We start from the raw sequence: 27,569 nt of genomic DNA on the forward strand, positions 1-27,569 counted from the left end.
TTTGATTTTTAGAAAACAAATAAAGAGATCTCAACTCAATAATTTAAATTTTGACTAAAAATTTGTTTTTTATTATATTGTTTAAATGCTATTTTCCATGACTGTTACATATCTTTTTAGATTTATTTAAGCACTGACGAGGTCTTTGATCCAATCTTAGTTTATAACAACAGTATTGATAGAATAAATTATTAGGTAATTTCATGACAAATAAAATATTAAGTAGCCTTTTAGTTTTTTACACAATGAATTTCTATTTGCATTAAAAATGATTTTAAGCTTAATTTTGTTTGGCTGTCGACAAATCTAGTTATATAAGTATACATGAAAATATTTGTTTATTTTTTGTTGTCTGAAACTTTCTAATCTGATTTTAAACCAAATATATTTTCACAGCGAACGCTAATTTTATTTTCTAAATAAACAGTTTATTCTATATTACGATCCTACGTTAACCATTTTTTATGTTTAAAGTACAAATCTTTATATGAAACTAACAATGTTTATCAATTCTAAGTTTGTTACTTTTTTAGAGAAAGAAATAGAATAAAATTCAATATACAAAAAATTTTGTTTGTGTGTAGAGTTTCAATAGATCAATAAAATTTTTGTTCATATTCTTTTTTATGTTTACATTTTTTTCTTGTGAACCACTTGTGAGTAATTTTAAACTGTAATTTTGAATTAAGCGCGAACCAAGTTTTGAATTAAAAAGAAATCATTCTACAGTGTTTCTTCACCTCAATTTTTTAAGGCGTAACTTCTATTTTTGGTCGTAAAAATTCATTGTTTTTGTTATGTTTAAAATTTAAATACATTCTATCTATACACATGCATAAATACACTTTTGTCTGAATTAATAGAAAATACTTTATATTAAATATTGTGACAAAATGTTTTATACGAGATTGTTGAGTTTTTTAACTTTTTTAAATATTTTTTATAAAGGGAACGTCACTTATGTGTGACCTCGTCACTTATGCACTAGGAAATTCTTTTGTATTGCAATTCTTTTACACGCAGGGACACCTGTGCACGGCTTCACTTTTTCACAAAGTTTTCATTTAAAAAGGTACGCACCCGCGTTAGTAACGCGGTAAGTACGCGTAAAGTACGCAGAAAGTCTCGAAACAAACAAAACAAAAAATGTTATGGTGTACTTTAGGCGGGTGCGTATTTAACGCGGGAGCATACTTTACGTGGCTTTGTACTTAAGGTAGGTGCATACTTAGCACTGGTGTGTACCTTAGGCGGGTACGTAACTTTTTAAAATCGAACTTTGTGTAAAAGTGACCCTTCGTGAAAAAATTCGCCGTGTAAAATTGTCCCCTCGTGCTAAAATGACGCTTGTGTAAAAGAGTCGCCGTACAAAATTGTCACTTGTACAAAAGCAACACTCACTCGTTTTATATATTTAAGATTCAGTGTTATATGAAAAATTGCGTATAAAATAAAAGTTTTATTGAAGAATGATATTGAGTTATTTTTGTAACATATAAATGCGTTTATACATTTATATTCTCTAGATATTTATTAAATAAATATTTTCAGCTACTTACCTCCTACGCAAAATAACAAATAATAAACTTAAAAAAACTATAATGACGTAAAACTAAATAGGTAAAGTCTTTGAAAAAATTTAAAAGTTATGTTTAAAATTTAGGTTCGTTTAAAGGCTATACAGTAAATTTTAACCCTTTTGACAGATGCTTAAATTAATTTCATATTAATGATTGCCATTTTGAAGTACATAAACACTTTTTAAAAATTAGCAAAAACATACAAAAACAGTTAATTAGTTATACTAAAATATTTTAATTATTTTTTTTAAATATTATTGTATTGAAGTAATTGTTTGATTACGACTCGCAATAAAATAAAACATACATGTAAGTTTTAAAAAAGAAGCTTTTTTAGATAAGCTTTATTTCTCATATGGTTTAAAATAAAGTTGTTATTCGAAAGCTTTAAAAAAATTTTTTTTTTTAACAATGGTAGTCCACTTCAGTACTTGTTTGTTTTTGATAAAGATTCTACTATAAAACATTCGATATTATTTCTTATAGATAATTACATGTTAATTATGTTCTAATATCACATCATATGATCGACAAAAGTCTAAATATGAAATAATGTATTGAACGACATAGATAGACGCTCAACATATTTGGTCCTAGGACCTGATGCACGAAGAAGCTTTCGGTTATCAAGTCGCGCACCGCGGATACCTTATAAACGTCTTGTCAATGACTAGTCACTAGTGTGTAACTTTTAAATATTTTAGTGAGATAAAAGTTCTTAAAGTATATTTGAATACGAAAAAAGTTTATCACTTATAATATCACTTTTAAGGTAAATAAAAAAACATGTTTATAAAACTAGTAAATAAGCAGGGCTAACAGAAATAAAATAACCTGAAGACTGAACACTTGATAAATGTTTGGACGCTTTAATTTAGAATATTGTGCTCGAGTAAATTAAGTGATTCAAACCAAATAGAATAACTGCTGAGTAAGAATTATATTTAGGTTTATTTAATAAATTTATAAAAAACTAAAAAACTGTGTTCACAAATTTTAATGCAAATACAGTTTGGCTTATTATTTTTGTTTGTTAAGTAGTTAATAGTCAAGTGAGAACTATTGTTTTGTAAAAAGTATTCAAAAAAACTGTGTTATAATTTAAAAAAGACATTCAAGAGAGTCTGTTTGCAATTATAAAGTATACTTTTACAAATTACTTTTTAATTAAAAAAACCGAGTTCTTAACTTTAGTGAAAAAATAAACTATCAATGTTTTTTTCTTTAAAAGTTTATTTTGCTAACAATTCTTCTCTCAAAAGTACAAAACATATCATTAGGCAAAAGCATCAGTTAATATTTTGTGATAATAAGTTGTAGTTTATTTGTATACTTAGCTCTTTGAGCAAAGTTTTTTTGAAAAATTTAATAAAAAAACTTTTTTAAGTAATTGATTAAGCAAAGTTCAAGTATTTTAAGACTATACCCTTTTAAAATTTGAAAACTTAAACATTCTTTAGATCAGGGTTTCCCAAAGAGGGCAATTCTTAGATTTAGGGGATCATAAGCTACAAAGGGGGAAGGAAAGTGAATAATAAAAGGGGCCTTAGTAAAATGACACTAGATATTCCTGATGAGCAATGAACAGCAGAAAAAAGTTCTTAGGCGTGTTTGATATAAGTATCTAAAAAAATAATGAAGGGAGCCATCATAGCCATAGCTTTTTAGTTTCTCAAAGGAAGTCTTAAGAAAAAAAGTTTTAAAAATCTTAGCTAAACTTATGAACGTTTATAACTAGTTTGTTTAGAAACTAAGAGAAGAATATTTTGAAAATTTGATATTTAAAAAAATGTTTAAATTATTTGTATAACAGTTGAAAAGTGTTTTACAGATAATTATTAAAGGTTATGAGCAGAATAAGTAAACTATAGTTTAACTTTAATAATGTAGTATTTAGTTTGCGTTAGGGTGCATCTGTTGCCCCGACATTATAACTTCGCTTAGTCCATTTTTTTGTCGGTGGTAAATCACATAAATAGTAAGCATAAAAAAATTAGCTTCCTAGCTTTTACCACCGTCCCGCTATTTACATTTTTCTAAAACAACCCCTTTGTAAATTGTATGGGTCTTTAAAATTTCGACCTTCGAGTTTTTGGCTGCACTTTTTTTTGTAGCAATCACCCCAAGAACACATTCTACTTGTTTTCAGACAATTTAAAGAAAGTTTCATTGGGGTATTTTAAATTAACTGTAGTTTCTCAATCATTATTCGTTGTTTTCAAGTTTTTTTAACAAACCAAGAAATTCCTCAAAGAAACTTTCTTCAATTTATCTGAAAACGCGTCTAATGTGTTTTTGTGATGATTGCTACAAAAAAAAATTCAACCTCGAAGATTGAAATTTTAAGGTCCTATTCAATTTACATAAGGGATTTTTCAGAAAAATGTAAATAGCATGACGGTGGTAAAAGCTAGGAAGCTATTTTTTTGTGTTGTTTATTTATGTAAAAGCAAACTTTGTTATTTAAGAAGTCAATAAAGTTCTTAGTTAATAATAAATTTTCCAAGAACTATAACTTAATTAAAAAACTACTCAAGGAAACAGATTCGCATGACAAAATAGATAATTATTTCTGATAAAATATTAAAAGTTTAATTTGTAAGCTAATTGTTAAGTTAGATAAATACCCCAAAAAAATAAATTATTGAATTTTAACTAATTAACTACCACTGGAATTTACATACGTTAAGTAATTGGATTTCTGTACAACGCCTGCTCTAAAAACAGTAGTTTATAATTTTTGTAAAAGTTTCCTAAGCTTGTTGAAAATTTAATTATAACTATATTTTTACTAACTAACGTAGAAATTGCTTTCATTGAATTCATTATGTATTTTAGTCTTACTTTACTTTTATTTTTGTTTAAGTGCTTTAGGTTTTGGTACTTGGACCCAACGTTGCACAATAAACGATAACGTCAAAAAAGTGCACGTTAGTTGTGTAGTTTGCTTCTTATCATGCGTAGTCCAAAACTTAGATTTTCGAATAATTTTTATTATCTAGTTATATTTTTATACTAAAGTGTTTAAAAATAAACAACAATTTAATGACTATCTAAAAAGTTTGTATTTATTTAACTTTGTACGTGTTTTTGTTTTGTATAGAAAAACTGCTCTAAAACTGACTTTAAAAATAGCTTTTAAAGTTTTTAATGCACAAAATATAACTTTTTTGATTTTTTTAAAACTATAAATAAAATTTACTTAGAAACTAAAGTTTTCTATCTCAAAAATTTAGAATGCATTTTTCCACAAAATAAATATATATAGAAGCAATATGTCAAATAAAGATAAGTCAAAGTATAAAATTATGTAAATAAAGTTTAGTCTGGTTGTAATACCAATAGTATGTTCTAGTCTACGACATCAAAGTAAATAAATGAACGAAATATTGGTTTAATAGCTACTCTGAATCATGTAACAATATCGGTTGAACACAGTAGTTTAATCCAGTACTGTACCTTTGTAATCTTATTTAATATTTAGTAATACGTAAGTGCGGATTGTAACTTGAGCAGTTAAAGTAAGAACAAAATTGTGAATGAAAACTTTGTTATCTTTTTTGACAATGAATAAAGATTTTATTTAAAAAAACAGTTACTTAAAACAAAATTTAAAATACATTAATAAAATTAGTGGTGTTTATATATTAGATTGTAATGACTTTTATAATGTCTTAATCAGAGAAAGCTGATTTTTAATCAAAAAACAAACATATACTTAACTATGAATCTTGCTTTTTTCTAACAAAATAATCAGCACAAATGGTTTTGTTTTAATTGAAAACAACTTAAAATATTTGTTTATTAAAGAAAAAACTGAAATAATCTGTCATTTCAATCATTTAAGTTTTATTTCAGATAAGTTATATTTCAATACATTGGAAGAAATCTACTGTATTAGCGCTGTATAAACAAGCACAAATCAAATAACCTTTGCTTAAAGACTACGGAAAAAATAAAGAAGTGTTAATTATATATTAAATAAAATGAATTGATATTATAGAAAAAGTTATATACATAATATACTTTGAATTAGTAAGTAAAATGTCTCTTACAGGAAAATCTTTACTTCTATAGTTATAAACCTTACACTTTTATGTTTTTAGACATAATCTTAAATACTGGACAGTTTAAAGTTTTTTCATGCAATCCAACATAAATAATCATATCTATTGTAATTAAAATAATATTTAACATGATGAGCAATGTGATATTTTATGAACAACTTCACTTTATATCAGTATAATAGATAAAAAATCAGCTAATAACTAAACAAATACTTTGTAAACCTAAAAAAAAACTTTAGTTTTATGTTTTTACTTTTTTTAAGCTATAGTTGAAGACCACATTAAGGAAAACTGAAATTAAATTGTTTTAATGATACAGCGTTTTTTAAATTAAAGTTGAAATTCAAACTACACTAACAACTTTTAAACTGATCTACTTATAGTTTGTAATTAGTACTCTTCTAATATAATAGTAAGGTAATAAATCAAGACAAATACTTATTGTATAGAAGTAACACGTACGAATATTTATTATGTCAATCAAATTAGTTTTCATCGTTTGAAAGAAAACTTGTACTGGTCGATGTTGAGGTACTTTTAGAAATTCTTTACTTGAAAACTCTTTAATACTAATAACTTTCATTTTTATTTCATATAAAAAATGATTTGTTCTAAAAAGAAAAGTTTTATTGTTGAAAACAACGCCTTTTTCAAGGTAATACTTTAACATGCTTTACCGTGTTAGTTTTAAAACATAAACATGGTTTGGTTTGTGAAATCTTTTTAAAACACAACGAAATGTTGTACGTACAAACCATAAAGTTGTTACATGGAAAATTTTATTACGGGAAAAATAGTTTTTGGAAAATCTAAAAAATTTCGTTTACACAATAGGTTTTATCCGAGAATTAAAAAATAAAGCATTTTAATCACAAATATAAAGTTACTAACTGTATAGGCTTTAATAGTTAAATTAATCTTTATAGTAGTTTCAAAAAAGAAAAGTGGAAAAGTTTCCAATTTCTTATAAAAAATATATCAATTGTATAGCGAACTTAGTTTTTGTTTATGAAATGGTTATCATTATCAAGTTTTACATACACATTATATACAACAAAGACATAAAACACTTTCAGTAAACTATAGATAACACTTTTGAACAGCTTTATATTTTTAGCGAGCTATAAAATTTTAAACGTTTTAATGCATATTAAATTTATTAATAATTTTATGATAGCAAAAGTGGTACAAAATTTTAAGTACAACTAGTGATTATATTTGATAAATATAGTTGGTATGTTTCTAAGGTGATTTCACTTGCCTCTTTTCTACTTAACTAAAGTTGAAGTTAACATAGCTATGTATAGTGCTCTAAGCATTAATATGTTTATTTATATTACATTCTATGAGAGTTACAAAAAAAAAAACTATTTAGTTGTGCATCAACAACAGAACTAATAGTTCTCATAATAGTTTAACTATTACAGAAAAAAGTTAATTTTTTTTAACGGCAACTTATATGATTTCTTAAATTTCTTATTTTCATATTATTTCTGACCTTTCATGACAAATTTTAAGGTTTGGCACTTTTATTTTCGTTGTTGTTCTCAGTATAATTAGTAATCGTTGACTGAAATGACACCTTTTTGTAAACACCCTAAATAATATCACGTTTATTTTGGTTTGCTGTAACACAAAATCATTAGTTTGACCAAATAAAATTGTTTAATAGCTGCAATGTACTATCATATTTTACAAAAACAACTATAAAGTAGTTTTGTTAAATTAATTGTATAATATAACAAGACATTATAACTAAATTGTTCATCATTTTATATAGTGTTTTTTTATTGCTGCTTTGTTTAATCTTATTTCTAATTGTAACAAAGCCACGTCTTAAATAGTTAAACAATTATATAATGAGTTACTTTTATTTTTCAAAAATAAAAAATATTTATCAAAAACTAAAATGTTCCATTTTCGTTAGACATGTTTTGATAAGTTATACTTGTCTGAAACTTGTAAAATTTATAACTTAATATTTTACTGTTGCTACTATACAAAAAATATAGTTAATATGCACAAGGAAGTAAGTTACAAAACAATTCTTAAGTTAAGTTAGTTTTCATTTAGAACGTAAAAATCTAATTAAAAAACTAAAACTGAAAAAACTTTCAAGAAAAAGAGAATTTTTTTTTTCTAAAACTTAGTTTTTAGAAGTTTTTTTAATTACTGTTTATGCAAAGTAGTCAGCTGATCAATGTTTTCTATAAAAACTTTAAAACAAAAGAAGAGTTATTGTATACTTTTTTTAAATAGTACTAATTAACATTATTTTTTATTCGTTTATAATTTAAATTTAAGAATTACAGGATAGTACTGTCACAACTACGTGATGTGTTAATTAAAAGTATATACATACTTAATAACGTTGGTTAGTTGTTGTTTTTTAATTTAATGTATTTAAAATATGAATTTATTCTCATAAGAATTTATTTTACAAACTAAGTTTATGTCAAAGACTTCGTCAGTGCTTAAATAAATCTGAAAAGATATGTGACAGACTGTCATGGGAAATAGCATTTAAATTAAAACGCTTAAAATTAAATAGTATTTAAAAAATGTAGCCTTGAAGTTATAACAAATTTACGAGCTTATAATATAATCAATTAATTTAGAAAGACTTAAACTTTGTACTATTAAACGAAAACTGAAAATAAAACTTCAATAATATGTGTGAAATTAGTTTCTTCAAACACTAAAAGTAGCTTGTGATTTATCAAGGTCATACTCAATGGTCAAAAATTTCCAGTTTCTTACTCTAAAAACAAGTTTATTGGTATGAATGATTATTTTGGTTGGCTGTCATAATATTTACTTTTTACTAAATTTAGCTACGAACACGGCTTTGTTGGTCAAAAATTATAAACACTTTTAGTATCGAACATAGGTTGTAAAGAATTTTTTTTTTTAAATATTACAATTACTAAAGACTATAACACGATGATGTTTAAAATTATGTGAAAACAAGTTTTTTTACGAAATAATTTTAATAAAATTAATAATTTTTAAACCTCTGAACTTTTTAAACAAGTTTTACACTTATGCTTGTTTTTTACTTAATCTTAAATAAAGCCAGTGCGTTTAAAATTTAAGGTTGAATACAAAGTTTAAAAATCAAGTATGTTGTCAACTTTTAGCGTTATATATACATATATATATATATATAGAATTAAGTTATTTAACTTGATAAATTAAATCTTTTATACTGAGCCCACCTTAAGGGCTTTATTAAGCCTTTATTAAGCTTTTATTTAAGCTGATGAGTGCATAGGCACGAAACTCGAGTCCTTTGAGTTTTAAACTTTTTTATTACATATATATACATATATATATATATATATATATATAGAAAATAAGGTGATTATTTAAACTCAATCACTTTCTACAGAGCCCACTTGAAAGGCTTTTAAATTATTTATTAGAAAAATTTTGTATAGTAAACAACTGTAAGTAATAAATCAGACAAAATAAATTACAACTTACTGCATTGTATACCAAATGATTGTAAAATAAAGTGCTTGTAGAAAAATCAATCTCTTTTTATTTTCATAGGTAATTAAAAAAACTCTATTTAGGTTATCGTTTAAAAACAAATAACAAACTTCATTTTTTTTGTTTTTTTAACTCGTTAAATTTAATAAACTGAAACTTTAGTTTTATTAAGCTGTCATATTTAAAAATGTTGGTCCTAGGTGTCTGTTTGTTTCTAGAAAAGCATTTAACTAAACAATTTTAACAGAAATAGAAAAAAAAAAACTTTTATATAGTTTGTTAACAGGTTCTTAAAACTTCCAAACATAGTAAAACTGGTAATCTTAATGTTTTATTTTAATTGTTTTATTTAGATAAAAGTATTTGACTAAATTTAACAAACTACATCTAAACTTATAGATTTTAGGTACTTTTCAACTTTGATTTTTTGGAAGGGCTGTTGTTAATGTGCTTTGGGCTTTAGATTTTGAAATTATTGGATGTTCAGTTGATTCCTAAGCTAGATTTGTGAACTGTTGCTACCAAATTTTTGAAGTGATTTTTGACTGAATTTGCCGCCATAACGAGTGGCAAATAGTAGCTGAGATGAATGTTCTGCAAGATGAAGACAGCTTCTGAAGATTTGACAGAAATGATTGTTACAGGGATATGTTGCTTTGGAACAAATAATTGGAGATTGGTGACTTTGGAATTGCTGAATATTTGGTTGTGAAAGTTTTATTTTATTCAGTTTCTGCCTTGTATAAGTTTTATGTTTATGTTTATTTAATCACTGTAATTTTTTTTTCTTTTTATGTTAGTGTCTTTCAGTTTAAGTGGCTTAGGTTTTAATGCCTAGGTCCTTCGTTGGACAATATACTTGATAATAATAATAATAAACTAACTTATACTGTTTTTATATAATACTAATAAATAAGACGTGAGTTATTCAAGTAAAACTATGTTATTAACGTTAACAGTTTTTAACATAAAACTAAGAATTTTTTTTTATAAGATGGAATACTAATTGAATAAATTTTGTATAGAAAATAAAATTAATAATAAACTGTTTAAATAAGCTTCAAGTTGATTAAGCTTTCAGATTGAAAACATAAACTAGTTTACATTAGTGTTTCTAAAAAGTAGTTTTAGTTTGTTTTTCGTTTTTAATAAATATATAATAGTTGATGAATATATGAAAATAATGTTTTGTACATTGAAGTTCTTTTTGATTAGTTTTATATTAATAAAAACAACATAAATAGATATGATTAAGAAGCTTACATGCTCTATACATTTGCGTAAACAATTTTTACAGTATAATAATAACAATATATATACTTACTCTATACAAATGTTTAAGTTTTTTTTTGTCTAAAATCATAAAATTATTTTGTAAGACTTTAGTAATAATATGGGTTTTAGAACTAAAAAAATTCTTTAAATAATTTTTACATAGTATAAAGAAATAGATAAAAAAACAGATCTATTTATCATAAATATAAACATTTTCGACCTTCTATGACCAATTTAGAGGTTCAAATTATTTATATATTACTCAATTTTAATCAAAATTAGAATTTATCGAGTAAAATGACACTTTATTAATAATAACTATAGTACTATCACGTGTTTTTTGTCTAGGATTAGATCACACTAAACTTTTCGAGTAAATAAAGGTTAATAATTCGGTTAAATTTATAAATACTTTCAACTTTATAACTTATGGAAACTAACTAAAAAAGGTTCTTCATCATTTGTAAATGTTATTATTTTTATAAATTTCAAAACTCTGCTTGTTCTTAGAATGTAAACTTTAATTTATAGGGCCATCGATAAGGTATGCACTTTAAGAGGAACAAACCCGCATAAGGTAATTGCAAGGTCTTAAAAAAGAATGTGTATAGAAATTAAAATAAAAATCATACGATTTAAACTTAATTAACAATAACATGATTTACTATGATTGATGAAAACATAAATAAACATTCTATAAGTAAGTATCGTAACATTTAGAAATGCTAAAATATTTATTTGATTGTTGGTTATCTTAATTGGTGTTTTAGAGCATGTTTAAGATAGTTTTTTTCATTAATAGTATAAATACTAGCTATAATTTAGTGTAAAAAGGGTAGATTTTGTTTTAAAACCTGTGAGTAACGCATAATTCACGTAAGGTGCGTATTTTAGTTCATGGTCTGTATTTTATAGTAATCTTTACTTGCATAACTGTCACATATCAGTAAAATGTAAAGACCTTATATTGCTTGTTAAATATAATAAATACAAAAGTTTATCAAAAACATGATTTTGTTCGCCTTAGCAACAAATTGAAATTTATTATCTGATAATACAGTTGCTTTTAATTTGTCAGTTATATTTTTAGGGAAAATTAAATTTACAGCTGTTAGTTTGGAAACCTGTTTAAAAATTATAAGACCACCCATGAGTAGTTATTATGTTACTAAATAAATAGTATTCTTTGTTATTTTCCCATATAATGGTTACTTATTTTAGATCAGTTCAAAACTTCAATAAAACTTCATAGTAATTGATGCATACAAGATATAATTAAATATTTTTAAATAAATCATTTGCTATCTATAAATGAAACTTATAGATAATCTCTGAAAGTTATAACAATCTCAAAAACTGAAAACAAAGATATAATTTTTGTGTTGTAAAAAAATACTCATAATTATGTCAGTAGCAACAAATTAAGAACATTTTTTATGGAAATGCGTTTTAAGCTAGCTAGAACTTAGTTTCACATGTTAAGTAGATTTCAATTCAATTGTAAAACTGACAGATTGCTACGAATGTAAACTTCACCAAACACAACCTGTTTATACATAAAATATCTTCAATATAAATAGTTTACAAAGAACTAAAACCGGACGGTACACGAAATAGTCGTTGATATTTTTACGCAAGAAATATTTTTTTTAATGTACAAGCCTGTTTACAGAAACATCCATTTCAAACCTCTGAAAAAGTGGTTTTCACAATAACAAATGTTTATTTAGATAATTTATCTAAAATTTAAGTTATCCACACTATGTATATTTTATATTCAATAAGTAAACAAATTTTATACTTTTTTAACTTTACAATCTGCATCTTTGTTTCGATAGAAGTATTTCCACTCAATGAAGCTTTCCAAACTTTAAGTCATGCAAAGTTCACTTGATTTTGTGTATTACTTTTAAACCTAATTAATCCTTAAATTAGTTTCAGAGTACGGAAGTATTTATTTGTTATAGGATTCTATGCTTTGATGTAGTCGGCAAAACTACCAATAAAAGATACTATCTTAAGCTTCAAATTACTAAGCACAGCTAAAATGTTTTACGAGCATTTTAAACTGTACTCTTTCTATCCCTTTATTGCATTAAATATTTTTGATATATAGATGGTACAAACAATTTTATTTATAACACTTATTATAATAACTTTTATTAAAAGTACAATTGAAATTTTTAAAGAAAAACAGATCAAAAATTGTCTGTATGTTTTTAAAAATTTGTTTCGTAAAGTTTAAACATTTGTATATCTACTATTGTTTAAAGGTTTAAGATTTGTAGATAGATTAAACAGCAAATTATTATTTATAAGAGTTTTAAAATCTTTTTGTTTTCATTATTTTTTTTGTATATTTAAAATCAACTAAAATCTTAAGGTTTAAAAATCATTCAGTGTGTAAAGTTTTGCTGTCAGAAATCGCTAAACAATACATAATTCATAAGCTAGCTTTATTTATAAACCTTGTTTGTGGATCATTAGATTAAACAATTTTTACAAAGATTTCTTTTATTACTACAAACAAATTTAAGTTATTTACCTAACATATCAACTAACACAGTTTTTTCGGTAAATTTTAATTTTAAAACTTAATCCAATTAGATTTCGATACCAACAACAAACATTAAACTAATAATTTTTACACTTTAAATTTATAGCAAAAATACCACTTGATAATGTCTATGAAATAAAGAAATTTAAGAGCGCGTATTAAACAGTTAAGTCGGTTACTAAACTTAAACAATATAATTGAAACGTTGTTATCTAAACCAAGTATGAAATTAAGTTAAAATTTCTACGAATTTAAGTTTAATGTACTAATATTGTACTATACGCAAGGTAACAAAAAGTTATTGTAAGTAAAAACAAATAGCAAAGCTTAGAAAAAACAAAAAAAAAGCGTTTTTTGTTTGGCTTTAAGAGGTACTACTGAGTATGTTGTCAATCAAAATCCAGTTAAATTAAAGTTACTGTTGTAACAAAACTTTTCTATCTTCAACAACGGACAAACGTGCTTAATTTTTACTCAATTTGTAATTTACTATTTATAAATGCTCAAGTATATCTTGCATTGTTAAAAGCTACTTAAAACGTTTTATTCAAAATATACTTCATTAAGCTATTTTAAAGCAATTTAGTTATATTTGAAGTTTCTACATATACAGTTTAGAATTAAAATAAAAGTGTATTTTCAAGTATTACTTAAAATGCAGTACGCTTTTTGGATTATGGTAAAGAAACTCTAAATACGAAAACACATATAAATATTTTTCTATAATTAAAAAAAAAGAAAAAAAAATTCTAGCTTTTTATTGTATGTTGTTTATGTGTGTTGTAATTAGCTTTAAAAAACTTAATACTTTGTTTGAAAAGGACTTACTATGAAATATTATAATTAAAGAAAAGTCTCAATAGTTTTATTCATTGTTACTGTTAAAATTAATTGCTAATGTAAAAAATATTTTCCTTCGTACTACTTTTTTTAATTTGATACATATATCTTTGAAGTTGGTGACGTGAAATTACACTGTATATTTGCTTTTAAATAAATTTTTTTTTATAAATAACACCTGTTTCAGTTCTAGTTTCTGATATTCTAGAAAAAATTGAAACTTTTTTCTGTAGTATCAGGTGTTCTCAAAATATTATGTTTTTGTAAAATCTTACTTGTGTCGTAAAATCTCGTAACAGGCTTAGTGTTTGATCCTATTATTGCTACCTAAAAAACCTCAAAAACCAAAACGCAAACTAATCCGATCAATAACCTACATACTTTCCTAAGCTGCTTATAAATTGATTTGATGTACATTTTGGCTATTAAGTTCAACCCGGACGTTTGATGAGAGCAATGAATTTTTGTAGTGTTTAACGCTTCACTAAAACTTTTTTTAAAACTTAATAATAAATAATGAATATTTTAATATAGTAAAAAAACAAGCCATTTTTTTCTAATAATTTGACAAAAAAACGTTATGCAAGAACATGAGTTTTTATTCTTGTTACATGTATAAAATTTAAAAAAACGCACATATAAAAGTTAATGGCTTTTAAATTATAAAACTTCAGCGAAGGAGAGTAAATATTGATATTTGTTTTTTCAAAAAGTTATTTTATACACAATGTTTTATTAATAAGCTCGTCAGTGTAAACAAACAAATCTTATGCGAATATAAAAATAGCGAAATATTGTTTAAAAGATTAATTTTTGAAAAAAAAAATGCCTTCAAAGAGTTGTGGAAAAATAAAAACTTAATCTACTTTGATATCAAATAGTAAAAAAGTAAATCAGAACACTTTTTATAACTGTCGACTTATTATGACTTTGTTTTACAATTTACAGACCTATATGATACTATTTTTATTATTATATTATAAAGTTGGTAATTATTGCAAACAATTGTAAAGATTTAATTAAGTCTTAAAACCTATATGTATTTATTTAAAGTCGTCTAATTTTGAAGGTGTCTCAAAAAAAAAAACGTTTTAAATATACATTTAAGCTACCAAAAAAAAAAAAAATTAAATTTAAAATAATACTTTACTATTTGAAATTTCTAAACTGCTTTATTTATCAAAAATTTTAATTTTGTTCAAAAAAGTTTATAGTATGAACTGCAATTATTTCTGACCTTTTATGAAAAGTTTTAAGGTTTGGCACTTTTATTTTCGTTTTTGTTCTCAGTATAATTAGTAATCGTTGGCTGAAATGACACCTATTTGTAAACACCTTAAATAATATCACGTTTATTTTGGTTTGTTGTTAAAATAAATGACTCTGAAATTTGCAGAACACCTTTCATAAGAAGTCTTAAAGATAACTAAATTTTTTTAATATAGAAAAAAATAGTATTTTAAAATATATTATGAATACAATTAAAGATTCACTACTGAGTTCACTATATTTATTAGTGGTGTCTTTTTTGATTTATTTGTATTACATTTGTAAGGGCTAAACTATTTGATTATCTTTTACAAAATAAACATATAAATTGAAATGTTCAACAGTGTTTCTTTAAGCAACTCAAAGGCTGTATGAAAAATTTAAACAAAACTATATAATATTTTTTCTTTTTAGTGTTAAGTTTGAACAAAACAACGACTAGTTTCAACTTTTTTAAATACTGAAAATTAAATACATTTTAACTTCAAAAATCTTAGCTAAATAAAAAATTATTATTTCTCGATATAAACTTTAAATGTTTCATAAAGCATCAGAACTAATTGTGGTAATACAATCGCACAAGCCACAATAAGGTTATCATACAAAATAATGAATTAAAAAAAACTGATTGTTTGAATTTTTTCAAATGAAAAACCTTGATTGTTCATAATAAAAACAAAAAAAAGTCTTTTTTAAATGCACGCCTTCTTGAGGAAATTACCATAACAAACATCAAATTATATAAACAAACATTTATTTTTTCTTCTGAAAAATAAAATTTAAAACTATTCGAATTTTAGATAAACAATAATACTTTAGCCTCAGTTTGTTATAGTTTGTTCCGCAACTAACCGTGTTTATACAACTGTCAAAATATTTTATTTTTACGAACTTCGATACAGAGGAAAATTTTGTTGACTGTAACGTTATCAAAATAATTCTCTTTAAAAAACAAATTAAAAAAAAAAGTCATTAGACAGTTTGTACATTTATGGCTTTAAATAAAGTACTTAAAAATTTCCATTGAAAAAAATTAATACATTAAACGGTTTTCTAAAATAGAAGCAAATATTACTTTAAAGATTACGTTTAACATTATTCAATTAGAAAAAATTGTAGGCTATTTAAAAAAAAACTTGATATTGATATACACATATAAAATTTTTATTGCGTTTTTGAATAGTTTTTTTTTTAAGCGTTACATTATTTGATTTCTATTGTGTCACTTTGTAATAATACTTAACATATATTTCGTTGCAACCCTAAAAAAATTGTTCACAAATTTGAAAGAGTTTTTTAGTTTGCCATCAATTTTGTCTAGTATAGAAATTAAAGTTAGCTCAAAACTTATTTAAATCAAACTTTTATAATCCTCTTAGAGCTTCTGTTTTTCGCAATTTTATAGTACAAATATATCTAGCTGTGAATTCAAAAAAAATGTGCAGATGTTTTTGTTACTTAAAAATAAATTGCAGTGTAGTGGCAAAAGCTTAACAAACTTAAGTAAACCTTTTTTCTTAGTACCCTGTATATGTAATATTTGCAAATTTACTACGTAGATATCCAAAACAAAGTATAGAACAAGTATAATATAAGTATAAAAAAGATAAAGTTATCAGACTCTACTGTCTACAAGTTGATACGTTTTTTAGAACAATTAATTTTAACGAAGTATATTGTTAAAGACTAATGTTTTTTTACCTTGAGATATGTATAAACTCCGTACGTACGGTATAAAATTTAACAAAAGGTAGAAAAAGAGTTTAAAAATATTTTTTACATAACTGCAAAGAATATTTCAACCACTGTATTTGTACGTGTTTAAACCTGTCCAAAAATCCATAAGTATTAAGGGAAAACATGCGTATGTGCTAATGAAATATTTGCACTTATTAAAAACAAAAATTCAAAGTAGCCAACACAAACTTGCCTGAACTACCGATTTGTTTTTAGCAAAAACGTAAAACTTGAGTATGTCTTCTTAAATAGATATTATAAAAGTTTTAAATTTTTTTTGATTTAATTGCTTTTTTGGTAGTTGAAAGTAACTTATGTAAACTTAAATATTTAAATTTGTATAATTCTTATAATAAACATTCAAATTAACAGTATTAGATAAACAAATGTAAAACATAACGTATATCTTATATTTTATAGAAGTTTGACAGTATTTAAATAAGTTTTGCTAGAAATAAAAATACAACTTTTTGTTTCAGTTATATTTTTTTTCAACCTTGGTTGACTAAAAAGAAAACGAGAAATTCTGAAATTGAGATTTTTTTCTAATGCATTAGGTGAAACAAACATTTATTTGTATATGTAACCATAAACCCAAAAAAATTACGACAACAAAAGAGCTAATAGAAAGACTGTGCATTAAAATTATCGGGAGTTTATTTGCAAGTAATGCAAATATAATTAGTCTGCGTTACCACATCAGATCTTGTAGATTTATTGCACGAAGTTTCAGCACGCGCCGCTTTTCAATTATTACGTCATTATGCAATTTGCCGGTCTTGTGAGAGATTTTATCAACTGCTAAGCTGCCAAAGCACAATCATTGGTTTACGATTATTAATTACTGAAATATCAAATTGTAAATCAAAAATGGTATACTTATTTATATGAAAATATGAAAATAAGTGGTGTTTTTTGAAATAATCCGTTTACTTTTTAAAACATTAATAGGTTACTAAGCTAATAAACTAAGTAACTTTATTTCAAAATAAAACATTCTTCAAATTAGTTGTTGATAAAAACAGATATAATTATAGATTTACATACTCTGCAAGCCTTAGAGTCGCAATTTATTGTAATTTTAAAAGTCAGAGATCAAAACTGAAAATATTTTTTATTACATATATATTTACAACAAAATTACAATATTTCGAAAACTACACAATAAATTAGTTCAGAACTTTTTTTAAAGTTCTTAATTAAAAACAACATTAAGCATATATTTGATAAATGCACTTCATTCAATTACCAAATTTAATTTGATTTAAAAGTTAGACACTAGTTTAATGTAGATAAAGCATCAAATTAATATAAATAAAATATTGCGGAAAGTAAGTATTTTGGTTCGATTAAAACAAAGTAGTTATGGTAAAATGCGTATTACAAAATTTTATTAGTAAAGTCACAGTTTTTCACTTTAACAAAGTACAGAAATATAAAAAGACTACTATCAGCATTAAGTGATTATCACAGTTTTGACAATAAAAATATTGATGCTGCTCTTAAATAGAATGCTTGTTTCAGGTAAACATATAAGAATTAACCCTATGGTACATTGGAATGAAATGATGTTTAAATTATTTGTTATTGTAATAACTTTAGCGTTTTTGAACTATATTAAGAAAATTCATTGAAACATAGATTGAAGGATTAAATTGTTAAAAAAAGTATATAGCTTAGTAAGATCAAATACTAGAAACTAAAAGTTTTAAAGTGTAAAATTTGAAGTCATAGAGTAAAAATGTAGTCAAGGAAAAGTTTTAATTAAAAGACTTTGAGTTTTTCAAGTTTTCATAAAAACTTTTGTACTTAAAAGATTGAAAATAAATAAAAAATAATTCAAATTTATCATATGAAAAATCTTAACATCGATATTTAATGAACAAACATTCCAAAAACTGTTAGCTCCTAGAAAAGGACAAACTGTTATTGTTTAAAACTGTCATATCAATTTTGAACGATTTCAAAACAACTGATGGTTTGTTTTTTGTTGTTGAAAGTTCAGATAAAACCTTGAAATGATTTGAGTTAGACACTTGCTCAGGTAAGTGATCTGCTAGAACTTTTCTAGGTGGCATAGACCTGAACACAGTTAAAACTGCCAACGACAGCATCAAACTACTGATCAATGTGATGATTGTCCAAGCAACCAAAGACCCTGCGTTGGTGCCTATTTTTGCTGTGTTGACATCAGCTTCAGTTACTTCTGGGAGTTTTGTTGTTGTTGGATTAGGTTCTGGGAAGAAGTGGAATTGTTCTTGATTAGAGCAGTAAACTTCAGCCTTTGGACACCAAACTGAACCTGATATGAAACAGTGTCAGTTATGAAACTTAGTTATAAAACCAGTCTTTAAAAAAATAAATACTATGGTTAGAGTGCACACAGTTAGTAATTAGAAATCAATTTTTTACCTTTGAATCCGTCGACTTTAGTCCAAGTTTCAGAAGGACATTCAATCCAATCTGAGTTTCTCGTTTTTATTTGCATTCCTCCATTAAAACACCTTTTTTCTAAACAAACTCCTTCTAGTTCGTTGTTGTTTAGGTCAAACTCTTGTAGTGCAACTTCATTTTCACCAACTGTATAACTTAGCTGTATCCAGAAACAAAAATAATTTTAAATTTAAATTTTACAAAAGTTTATTTAAAGAGAAAAAAACACTCGAAATATTTGATTCTAGGACCTGATGTTCAAAAAACCTTTCGGTTATCGGGTCACACATCATGGGTACATTTTAACGTCTTGTCCCAAACAGTTTTACCCATAGTCTTTTTTAATAAATATTTTACACGCAACAAACACTTTAAGTTGTTTGGATGAATTAGTGCAGTTGCTTTTACATAAGATTCATAATAAAAGTAGTAGGATTTTTGAACACAATTGAATATGTTTAACTTACTTCGTTCGACGGGTTACTTGACGATGCATTAGAATAAAAACATCTACTTGAAGGACTTAAAACGTTTTCACCTTCAAATTTCTTTCTGCAAAATACTTTTATTTAGAATGTTTACTTACTTATAAGGATATTTTCGTGTATGTAAGGTTAAAACATTATTGAAACTAAATATAAAAGTCATTTTAATAACTAACAAACTTAATTTAATAAAAGTTGCTTTACTATAAAAAGCTACGAAAGCTTTAGATTAACTTATTTACAACTTCACATTTTCTAAAAAAGATATTTTATTTTTAGTAGTAAAATTCCTTTTTAGAATATTTGTTTCGTACAAGTTTCACTCTAGTAATAAGAACAAACAACTTTTCTCTAAAGCAAGAATCTTTTGGTCTAGTTTTGTAAATGTGACATCCATCAAAGTAGTCGTTTGTCGTACATTTACCTCTAAAATATCCAGAAAAATGACATCCGTTTGTTGGGCTGGTGAATTTTTAATAATAATTAAAAAAGTAATTTTATAAAAGTAACGTATTTGTTTTATACATTTAAGGTTTAAGCTATTTTAAATTACATTAAAAAATTAACTTGGTTTTCAAAATTTGGATTAAGTTTTATACGTAGCTCAAAATTGAAATATATAAAATACAATAGTGTTAAATGTTTTCTAATGTAAATAACCTAAAAAATTTTTTTTAAATCAATTGTTAAAATTGTTTTTTGAATGTTTAACATTTTTAAAACTTTCCAAAGCTGTAGTTCATATAGGTAAATTGATATTAATGGTTAATTTTTGTTTTATTTATCATTAGCTTACTTGAGAATTATTACAGCAACTATTTATTTATTTTTGTTGATACAATCTTCAGCTGAGATTATACAAACCTGTACAACGGATTACAGAAATATTTTTCTTCATCACTCATACACGTGTCAATTGAACCGAAGTGGCAACCTTCATTTCTGCCCCACTCCAGCAGATCTGCGTGTAAATAGTCGACAAAATACCAGCCACTATCCTGTAATGCTGCTAGCGTTATCGGGTCCAACGATACCAGTGATGGCTGTTAGATTATTTTGTTTTCAGTTTTAATACTTTCCGCACAAATGGTTCATAAAAACAAAACTAACATCACCCATTTGTGACGTCATAATTGAAGTGTGCATTTTTCTCATCTCCCAATGTGACGTCAGCCTGTCTACCTGTAATTAAATAGTTTAAATTAAGTATTGAAGTGATATATTTCGAACGTCAACGAATCCGAAATATAACTAAATATTTCAATAATACATTTTTTTCACAGAATTTATTTTGTAAAGATCCCATGAGAGATAACCCTATTTAAAATACAGACTAAATTTGTTTTATATTTTGGCAGTAAACATCTTTAAGCATTTTAATATCAAACAAAGCAATACTATTTTTCATTTTAAATTAGTTTAATTTAATAAAAAATCTAATAACTTTTTGTGGTGAAGATATGATAATGTACAATAAGTTATACTGAGCATAAAAAAAAATTCTAACATATAAAACTGTCTAAATTTTTTATAACAGATAAAATCTAAAAATATTTGTTCTTCTTTATTTTACTTTAAGTTTTTAAAACTTATTGATAGCTATTTATTATTTTTAAATCAATAAAACAAATTAGTATACATCAGTTTAAACACTTTTTAAAACATTTTATAAAAGATATACGTGATATTATAACTTCGTTTTCGTTTAAAAACGTTTTATAGAATTATTAAATTTAAATAGTAATATTACTATTGAACACAAAAATATGCTTATCTTATGTAACTATAACGAAAAAAACATGCTATCAATCAAATATTCAACCACTATACTTGCAGAGGTTTGAGGTTCTTATACTAAACACAAAAACATATTAGTGATTACTTAGTTATATAAGTTTGGGCACGTACTTTGTGTCAAAATATGAGGGTAATTAGTACGATGCTAAACAAGTTAGTCGTTTTAATTCTAGCTCTATAATTTTTTTATATAAAAGTATAATAGTTTATTGTTTAAAACTATGAAGTCTAAAAATTGATTTTAATGTAAATTTGGTTGTAAGAAAGTTAGTATCAAGTTAAGTTTGTAAATTAATTAAAAAGAAGAAAACTTTAATATGTAGGTATACTAATCAGTATGCAAATGTTGTGTGTTTTGTAGATGAGTAATTTTTTCAACTCGATATGCAAAGCCGATTTCGGCAGGTTGCGAGCCTGTTATTTTGCCGTACAAAAAAAAAGTTAATTACATAGAAATCAGTTTTGGTTTTGTTTGAAATCACATCTTGAATATCTTATCATTCTTTAAGTCTCAAATAACTCATATATTTTTGTATCTCTACAGGTTTGAGTGCGCTAAATTAAAATAGCGACTAAAGTAAGTATACTAAATTTTTAAGACTGTGTCAAAACTAACTTCTCACATACTTTAATGTCAGTTGACAAACCATGGATGTTAGATCGTTTTTTGTTTCATTTATAAATATATGCCTTAAAGATTTAACGTATATAAAAACTATTGTTTTAAAGATGTTAAGTAAATTATTCGTGAGGTTCAAATTGTTAAACTATATTTCAAGTGTGTTTTGAACTTATACTAAGGTAGAAAAAAGTTGCAGTTACTAACTATACTTTTATCAACAAACATAGTCTTTGTAGTGTCATATTTGTCAGTTAGTTTAATTTAAGCAGATACTTAGTATGTGTATTTTTAAAAACATTACAATAGGACTTGTTAAAATAAATTTGCCTTAAAAAGGTAGTCTAATTTTTTATTTAAGTAAACGAAAACAGGCTTTGAAAACTATTCTATGTAAATAAAAAAATTAAAAAGTAAATAAAGCATAAATGACTTAAAAGCAATTTGTGACAACTGTTACTTTTCTGTAGTTATTGCTTAATTGTAAGTCTGAATTTTTTAAGAATATACTTCTACATCTAACTGGCCACAATTATAAATATAGTTTCGAGTTTATAAAAACAATATTTTTTTACAAAACAATCAAACCTCGTTGTTGTTTTCAAGTTCCAATCCACCAACTTGTGAGCAGTTGAAATGTTGTGCAGACTTTTTTCTCACTTCATCACCTACTAGTTTGAATGATGAGTTATTTTTAACGACTAAATTGTTTTGCTGCTTGCAAGAAACATATGGAGCTCCCCCGACCTTGTTCTGCAAATTAGTTGTATATTAAAAAACAAAGAAAATAAAAGACAAGTACGAATACTACCATGTTCAATTTGTATTAATTATTTAAAGCCGAGAACCAACCATAACTTTACAAGTTTGATATTTGTTGAACAGATGCTTTGAAAATCCTAGAGCATGCAAGAATTCATGTAAGGCACTCTGAAAAAACAGTTGTTTATTTTCTTCAACTGATTAAACCTTTTCTGCATTAAAAACAACACAGTACAAGTATTAAAAGCTAACCAAGTAGAGTTTTTCTGGTTTGTAGACTTCTGCTTTTAGGTATTTAGGACAGAAGTTTGCGTATCCAGCAATTGGGCGATTAAACTTTCCCAATTTGCAATAACTTGCGTAAGCAACTGCATTCTGTACAATAAACAGTTCATAACAACTTATTCGAACATTTGTATTAGTTTAAACATTAAATATTTTATACTTATATGTTGTTCAACTGTTTATCTTTTTTTCATTTTTGTGTTTCAAATTTAAGTAATTTTGTAACTTTGACTTTGCGTTGTCAAGCTAGTGTAAATAGTAGCTTGCTTTATCATCAAGTGAATTACTACTAACTAAACTAATACTGTGAGCTATTATATACTTATTGTTTAAAATTTAGAAAAACAAAACAATGTTTTTAAAACTTGTAACTGAATAAAAAATTATACATTTTGTATTTTACGAGTTCTACGATTATAACATAATAAGTAGTTACGTATCTAAATAACTCAAAAATTTAACTAACAAAACTTTAAAACAACTAAAATATACATTTTATACAATAAGTAATGTTTTAGCTTTAAAAGTTTGAAAAAGATGTTCTATTCTAATTTTAAAACAAAAAATAATATAGCTAACTATTCTACAAAAAAATTAATTTGCGTAATTTAATTTAGACACATAACAAGAAATTGACAAGAAAAGTTTTCAAAATGCCTAAGTTTCTAGATTTTCAATACTTGTAAGTCGATATTTTGAGACTTGTTTAATCTGGTAGTGACACATTTTTGTGGTTAAGCATGTTAATTTTGACATTAATCACAATTATTACATCTTAGTTTGTTTGATTAGGATAAGTACAACCAGAAAAACTTTAAAACGTTAACAAACTTTGTAGGCTTGTTCATGTATTACATTATTTAAACTTGTTAAGTCTGAAGTCGTGATTTAAATAAACTTCATGACACAATCAACAGTGGATAAATTGACAGTAAACATGCTGGTTTTAAAAAGTAAAAGTAATCGGTTGTAATAAATATTTCAGTTTACATGAAACAAGCAGATCAAAGGAGTAGTTGTCCATCAAACAGTTTGATTTTTAGAAATATCACTATATATGATGTCATTAAACTTTAATATTAATACTTTAAATGTTTAATTTTCACTAAATATCCCATAAAAACTAAAACAAAAATAAATTTCAGTAAAACATAGTGATTATATTTTTACGAGTTACTAAACTATGTATAAACACAAACTCTAATTATGCTTTAAATAAAAAAATAATCTCAAATAAGTAAGTTGTTAATGATGTTATAGTTAACTTTTATTTTTTTCTTAAACTTGATCACATAAAGTTTTACTTAACTTAAAAATTAACCATACTTTAATTTTTACTTAGAGCTAACTTACATAAAATATTTCAAAATACATACAATCAATAATTTATGTATTTTTTTTCATACTCAAACAAAAATATTAAAGTTATCGATATAAATTAAACACTATTTTTAAACTAAATCAAAAAGTTAATTAAGCAATGTTAAGTTAAAGCATTATCAAAGTTAGACAATAGTTTTTTTTTTTCATACCTGGTAATTTTGACAGTGCATTGTGTTCAGTGCCCGAACATAGATTATGGTATCAGCGTTCGTAATTCCTGATCCGTTTCTAAACACATTTCTACTTTCTTCCGAAGAACCTTGGTCGAATATTTCAAACCCTTCTAAGTGTTCATCTGGAATCTAAAAATAAATAATCTCAAAATACCTTAAAAAATAACTTTATGAATTTATCACACTTTTTTTCGTATAATAGTTCCAAATTGTAATAATTTCAAAAAAATACTACCGGAGTAAGCAAAACAAAAGATTCGTTTTACTTTGTTGAATCAAAACTTACCTTGAACTCATTCATGCACATTTCTCCGTTGTATGAAGGATTAAGTTCAGCACATCTGAAAAAAATGCTATTCTTTTTATTTTCAGACTTTAAAAGAGTAACAAAGTAAAAGTACAAACTTTTGTTTGACTGAATTAGCTTGTCTGGGATAAATCCATATTGATTTACACACGTTTTCTCGTTTAAATAAAAGAGGCTCTTCTTCCGGTATAACTATAAATTTAGAATTTGTTCAACTTAAATTTATTTTCATAAAACTAATTTTCATTAACATATATTTATTATTTAAAAAAAAAGACCTCTCAAAATTGACGACAACTTTTCTGCAGCTTTTGTTGTCTGTTCTTCCAGTCTTTTTCTCTCCTCGTAATTCAAGTCCATATTTTCAAAGTCAAACCAAAGTTTCAACCTCATTTTTTTGTAAAAGTCACTCAATTTGTCATCAACTTCGTCTTCCACTTCTTCAGTTTGACGACGTTTCCTCTTCACGTCATCATCGTTTTTAGTAGCGTCATTATCGTCTTCGTAATCAGGAAGAATGTGGTCATGAAGACAGTTTTGCATTGTTGATGACGCCATGAGTAAAAATAGTGCTAACATGTATAATGACGTCATACCTAAAGAAAAATTATTTTCTTGATGTCAATCCATTTTTAACTATAAAACTTTTTTTTTCTACAAAGTGTTTGTTTTTTTTAGGTTATTTAATTCAAATGTAAGATTGAAATTAAGGTTTAAATCCTTAAATTAAAATCTAAAAAGCGTGATTAGCCTTGAAAATTTGACACTTTTGTTTAAGTTCCTGCCTAGCTGTAGAACTGAATAATAACAAGATTAATTCTCTTCAGAAACCTTTTACTTTTGATTGTAGGCTTGTGACTAAAATGAATGTATAAGAAATATTGAAAAAAAATCAGTATTTATACAATATGTATGCTTAAAATTACTGTAAAAAATGATGAAGTTCTATCGAATAACTTGACAGGACACAAAAAACAGTAAATCATGTAATTATATTGAGATAAGAGATTTACAAATACCTGTACAACGAGATTAGAAATATTTCATTATAATTTATTTACCGCAAACACTTTACTTTAATACCAATTTCTTTTAACTTTTAATTTCTTACGGTTTGAAGCTGTGTAGAAAATTCTAGCTTAAAGTAACAAAGTTTTGCCTTGATAAACTTTTGAAACATTTTTTTATTTGTGTTCAAAGCAAAGCTAGATACCAGCAGTTTTACTTTTAATTTCTGAAATAATCCGAACTAAATTAAGTAAACTGGAGACAAGCTATTTTGTAAACAATATGTTTAAACAAATACTTGTGTTATTTTATTCATAATACTTAGAATTTAATTAAAAGTATGAAATTAGAATCAGCTATAGTTCAATAATTCAATACAAAAATTGTATTGTTCTTCAACTCTTCATTATAAATTTCGTTAAATTTGTTTTTATTTACTTGTGTATATTTAAGTAGGTGCAAGTCTTTTTATTACTTAAAAATTAAAGACGAATCACAAATTAAAGCTTATCGTTCTAAAGAATAAATAAATCGTTTTATGGATGAAATTTAATAAATCTTTTAATTTTACATACTTAAAAAAATGATTAGTTGTAGTTAATAAAAATGTATTTTAGCTCTTAATAGTTTTCTATCTAAATAACACTAACAATGTCATGATTAAGCCTATACTTTAATATATTTCTCCTTGATTCTGTTTTTTAAGCTTTTACAAACAATTTATACAATTAATTTTATCAAATAGATGCCACAAACCGAAATTTTTAAAAGATGTCGTACAAGTTTGAGTTTTTTTGTAAAATATTTTGTAAAAAGTAAAAAAATATTTAAAAAGCATTACTTTTTAAAAAAGTTAGTTTTTTTTTTGTTAATTATTTAATACGAATTTTAAATCTCTTAATAAATCGTTTTAGACACTAACGTTTATACAATGAGACCAGATAAAATTTTTTGATAAATAATCTATATAATTAAAAATAAATTGAATGCTTATAGTTATTCAACTATAAAGTCATGGAAAATCAGAGTAACATAAGGTCCATTGTAACTTTAACACTAATTTTAATACAATGTATTTGACATTTAACTACGATAAGCGACAAAATTGATAAATAAAAAGTTTAATTTGCCTAATCTATTTTTTTATGCGTTTACATAATACAAATTGAGTATATGCCAAAACAAAAGTTTTATGAGACTTTTAAGTTTTAAGAGTTTTTTACTTTTGAATTAAATTAACGTAATAAACTCTAATTAATCACACTAAAAATACTGCCATAAACAAACAAGTAAGAATTCAGCATTTAATTTAAACCTGTCAAGTTAACTTATTCCTACTGCATTAATAAAAAACTTATCCACTTTATCTTCATTAAAAAGCTAATACTAGCAAACAAACAGTTTACAACTGTTTTCCTGTAAATCTTATTAGTTGACTGTAAAAAAAATTGATTGTGATAAAGTTTGAACATTTAGTAAACTTTAAATAACTAAAAA

General features: G+C 24.9%; 1 protein-coding gene across 1 annotated transcript; it reads right to left on the minus strand.

Annotated features, from left to right (window-relative positions):
• Window positions 1-17,511: 17,511 nt before the first annotated feature.
• LOC145836464 (ciliated left-right organizer metallopeptidase-like) lies at window positions 17,512-25,622 on the minus strand. Its single transcript, XM_082944261.1, has 13 exons — window positions 25,363-25,622; window positions 25,044-25,098; window positions 24,734-24,886; window positions 23,169-23,291; window positions 23,007-23,084; window positions 22,743-22,907; window positions 20,849-20,920; window positions 20,603-20,781; window positions 20,081-20,200; window positions 19,721-19,805; window positions 19,233-19,413; window positions 18,903-19,122; window positions 17,512-17,626 (listed from the first exon to the last, which is right to left on the minus strand). The coding sequence occupies exons 1-13, from the start codon at window positions 25,620-25,622 to the stop codon at window positions 17,512-17,514; spliced, it is 1,806 nt and encodes a 601-aa protein (XP_082800387.1).
• Window positions 25,623-27,569: the final 1,947 nt, after the last annotated feature.

Source organism: Thalia democratica, chromosome 5 (genome assembly GCF_965202585.1).
Source record: "Thalia democratica chromosome 5, ktThaDemo2.hap1.1, whole genome shotgun sequence".
Lineage (NCBI taxonomy): Eukaryota > Metazoa > Chordata > Thaliacea > Salpida > Salpidae > Thalia > Thalia democratica.

What these genes read in the sequence shown, in the direction of transcription:
- LOC145836464 (XM_082944261.1), bottom strand. Translation starts at nt 25,622, where the DNA reads ATGGCGTCATCAACAATGCAAAACTGTCTTCATGACCACATTCTTCCT. An exon ending in AACTTGAAAACAACAACGAG is followed by an intron (nt 20,921 to 22,742) that starts GTTTGATTGTTT and finishes ATTTAATTACAG; the next exon opens with GTAGACAGGCTGACGTCACA. An exon ending in TGACGTCACAAATGGGTGAT is followed by an intron (nt 20,782 to 20,848) that starts GTTAGTTTTGTT and finishes ATAATCTAACAG; the next exon opens with CCATCACTGGTATCGTTGGA.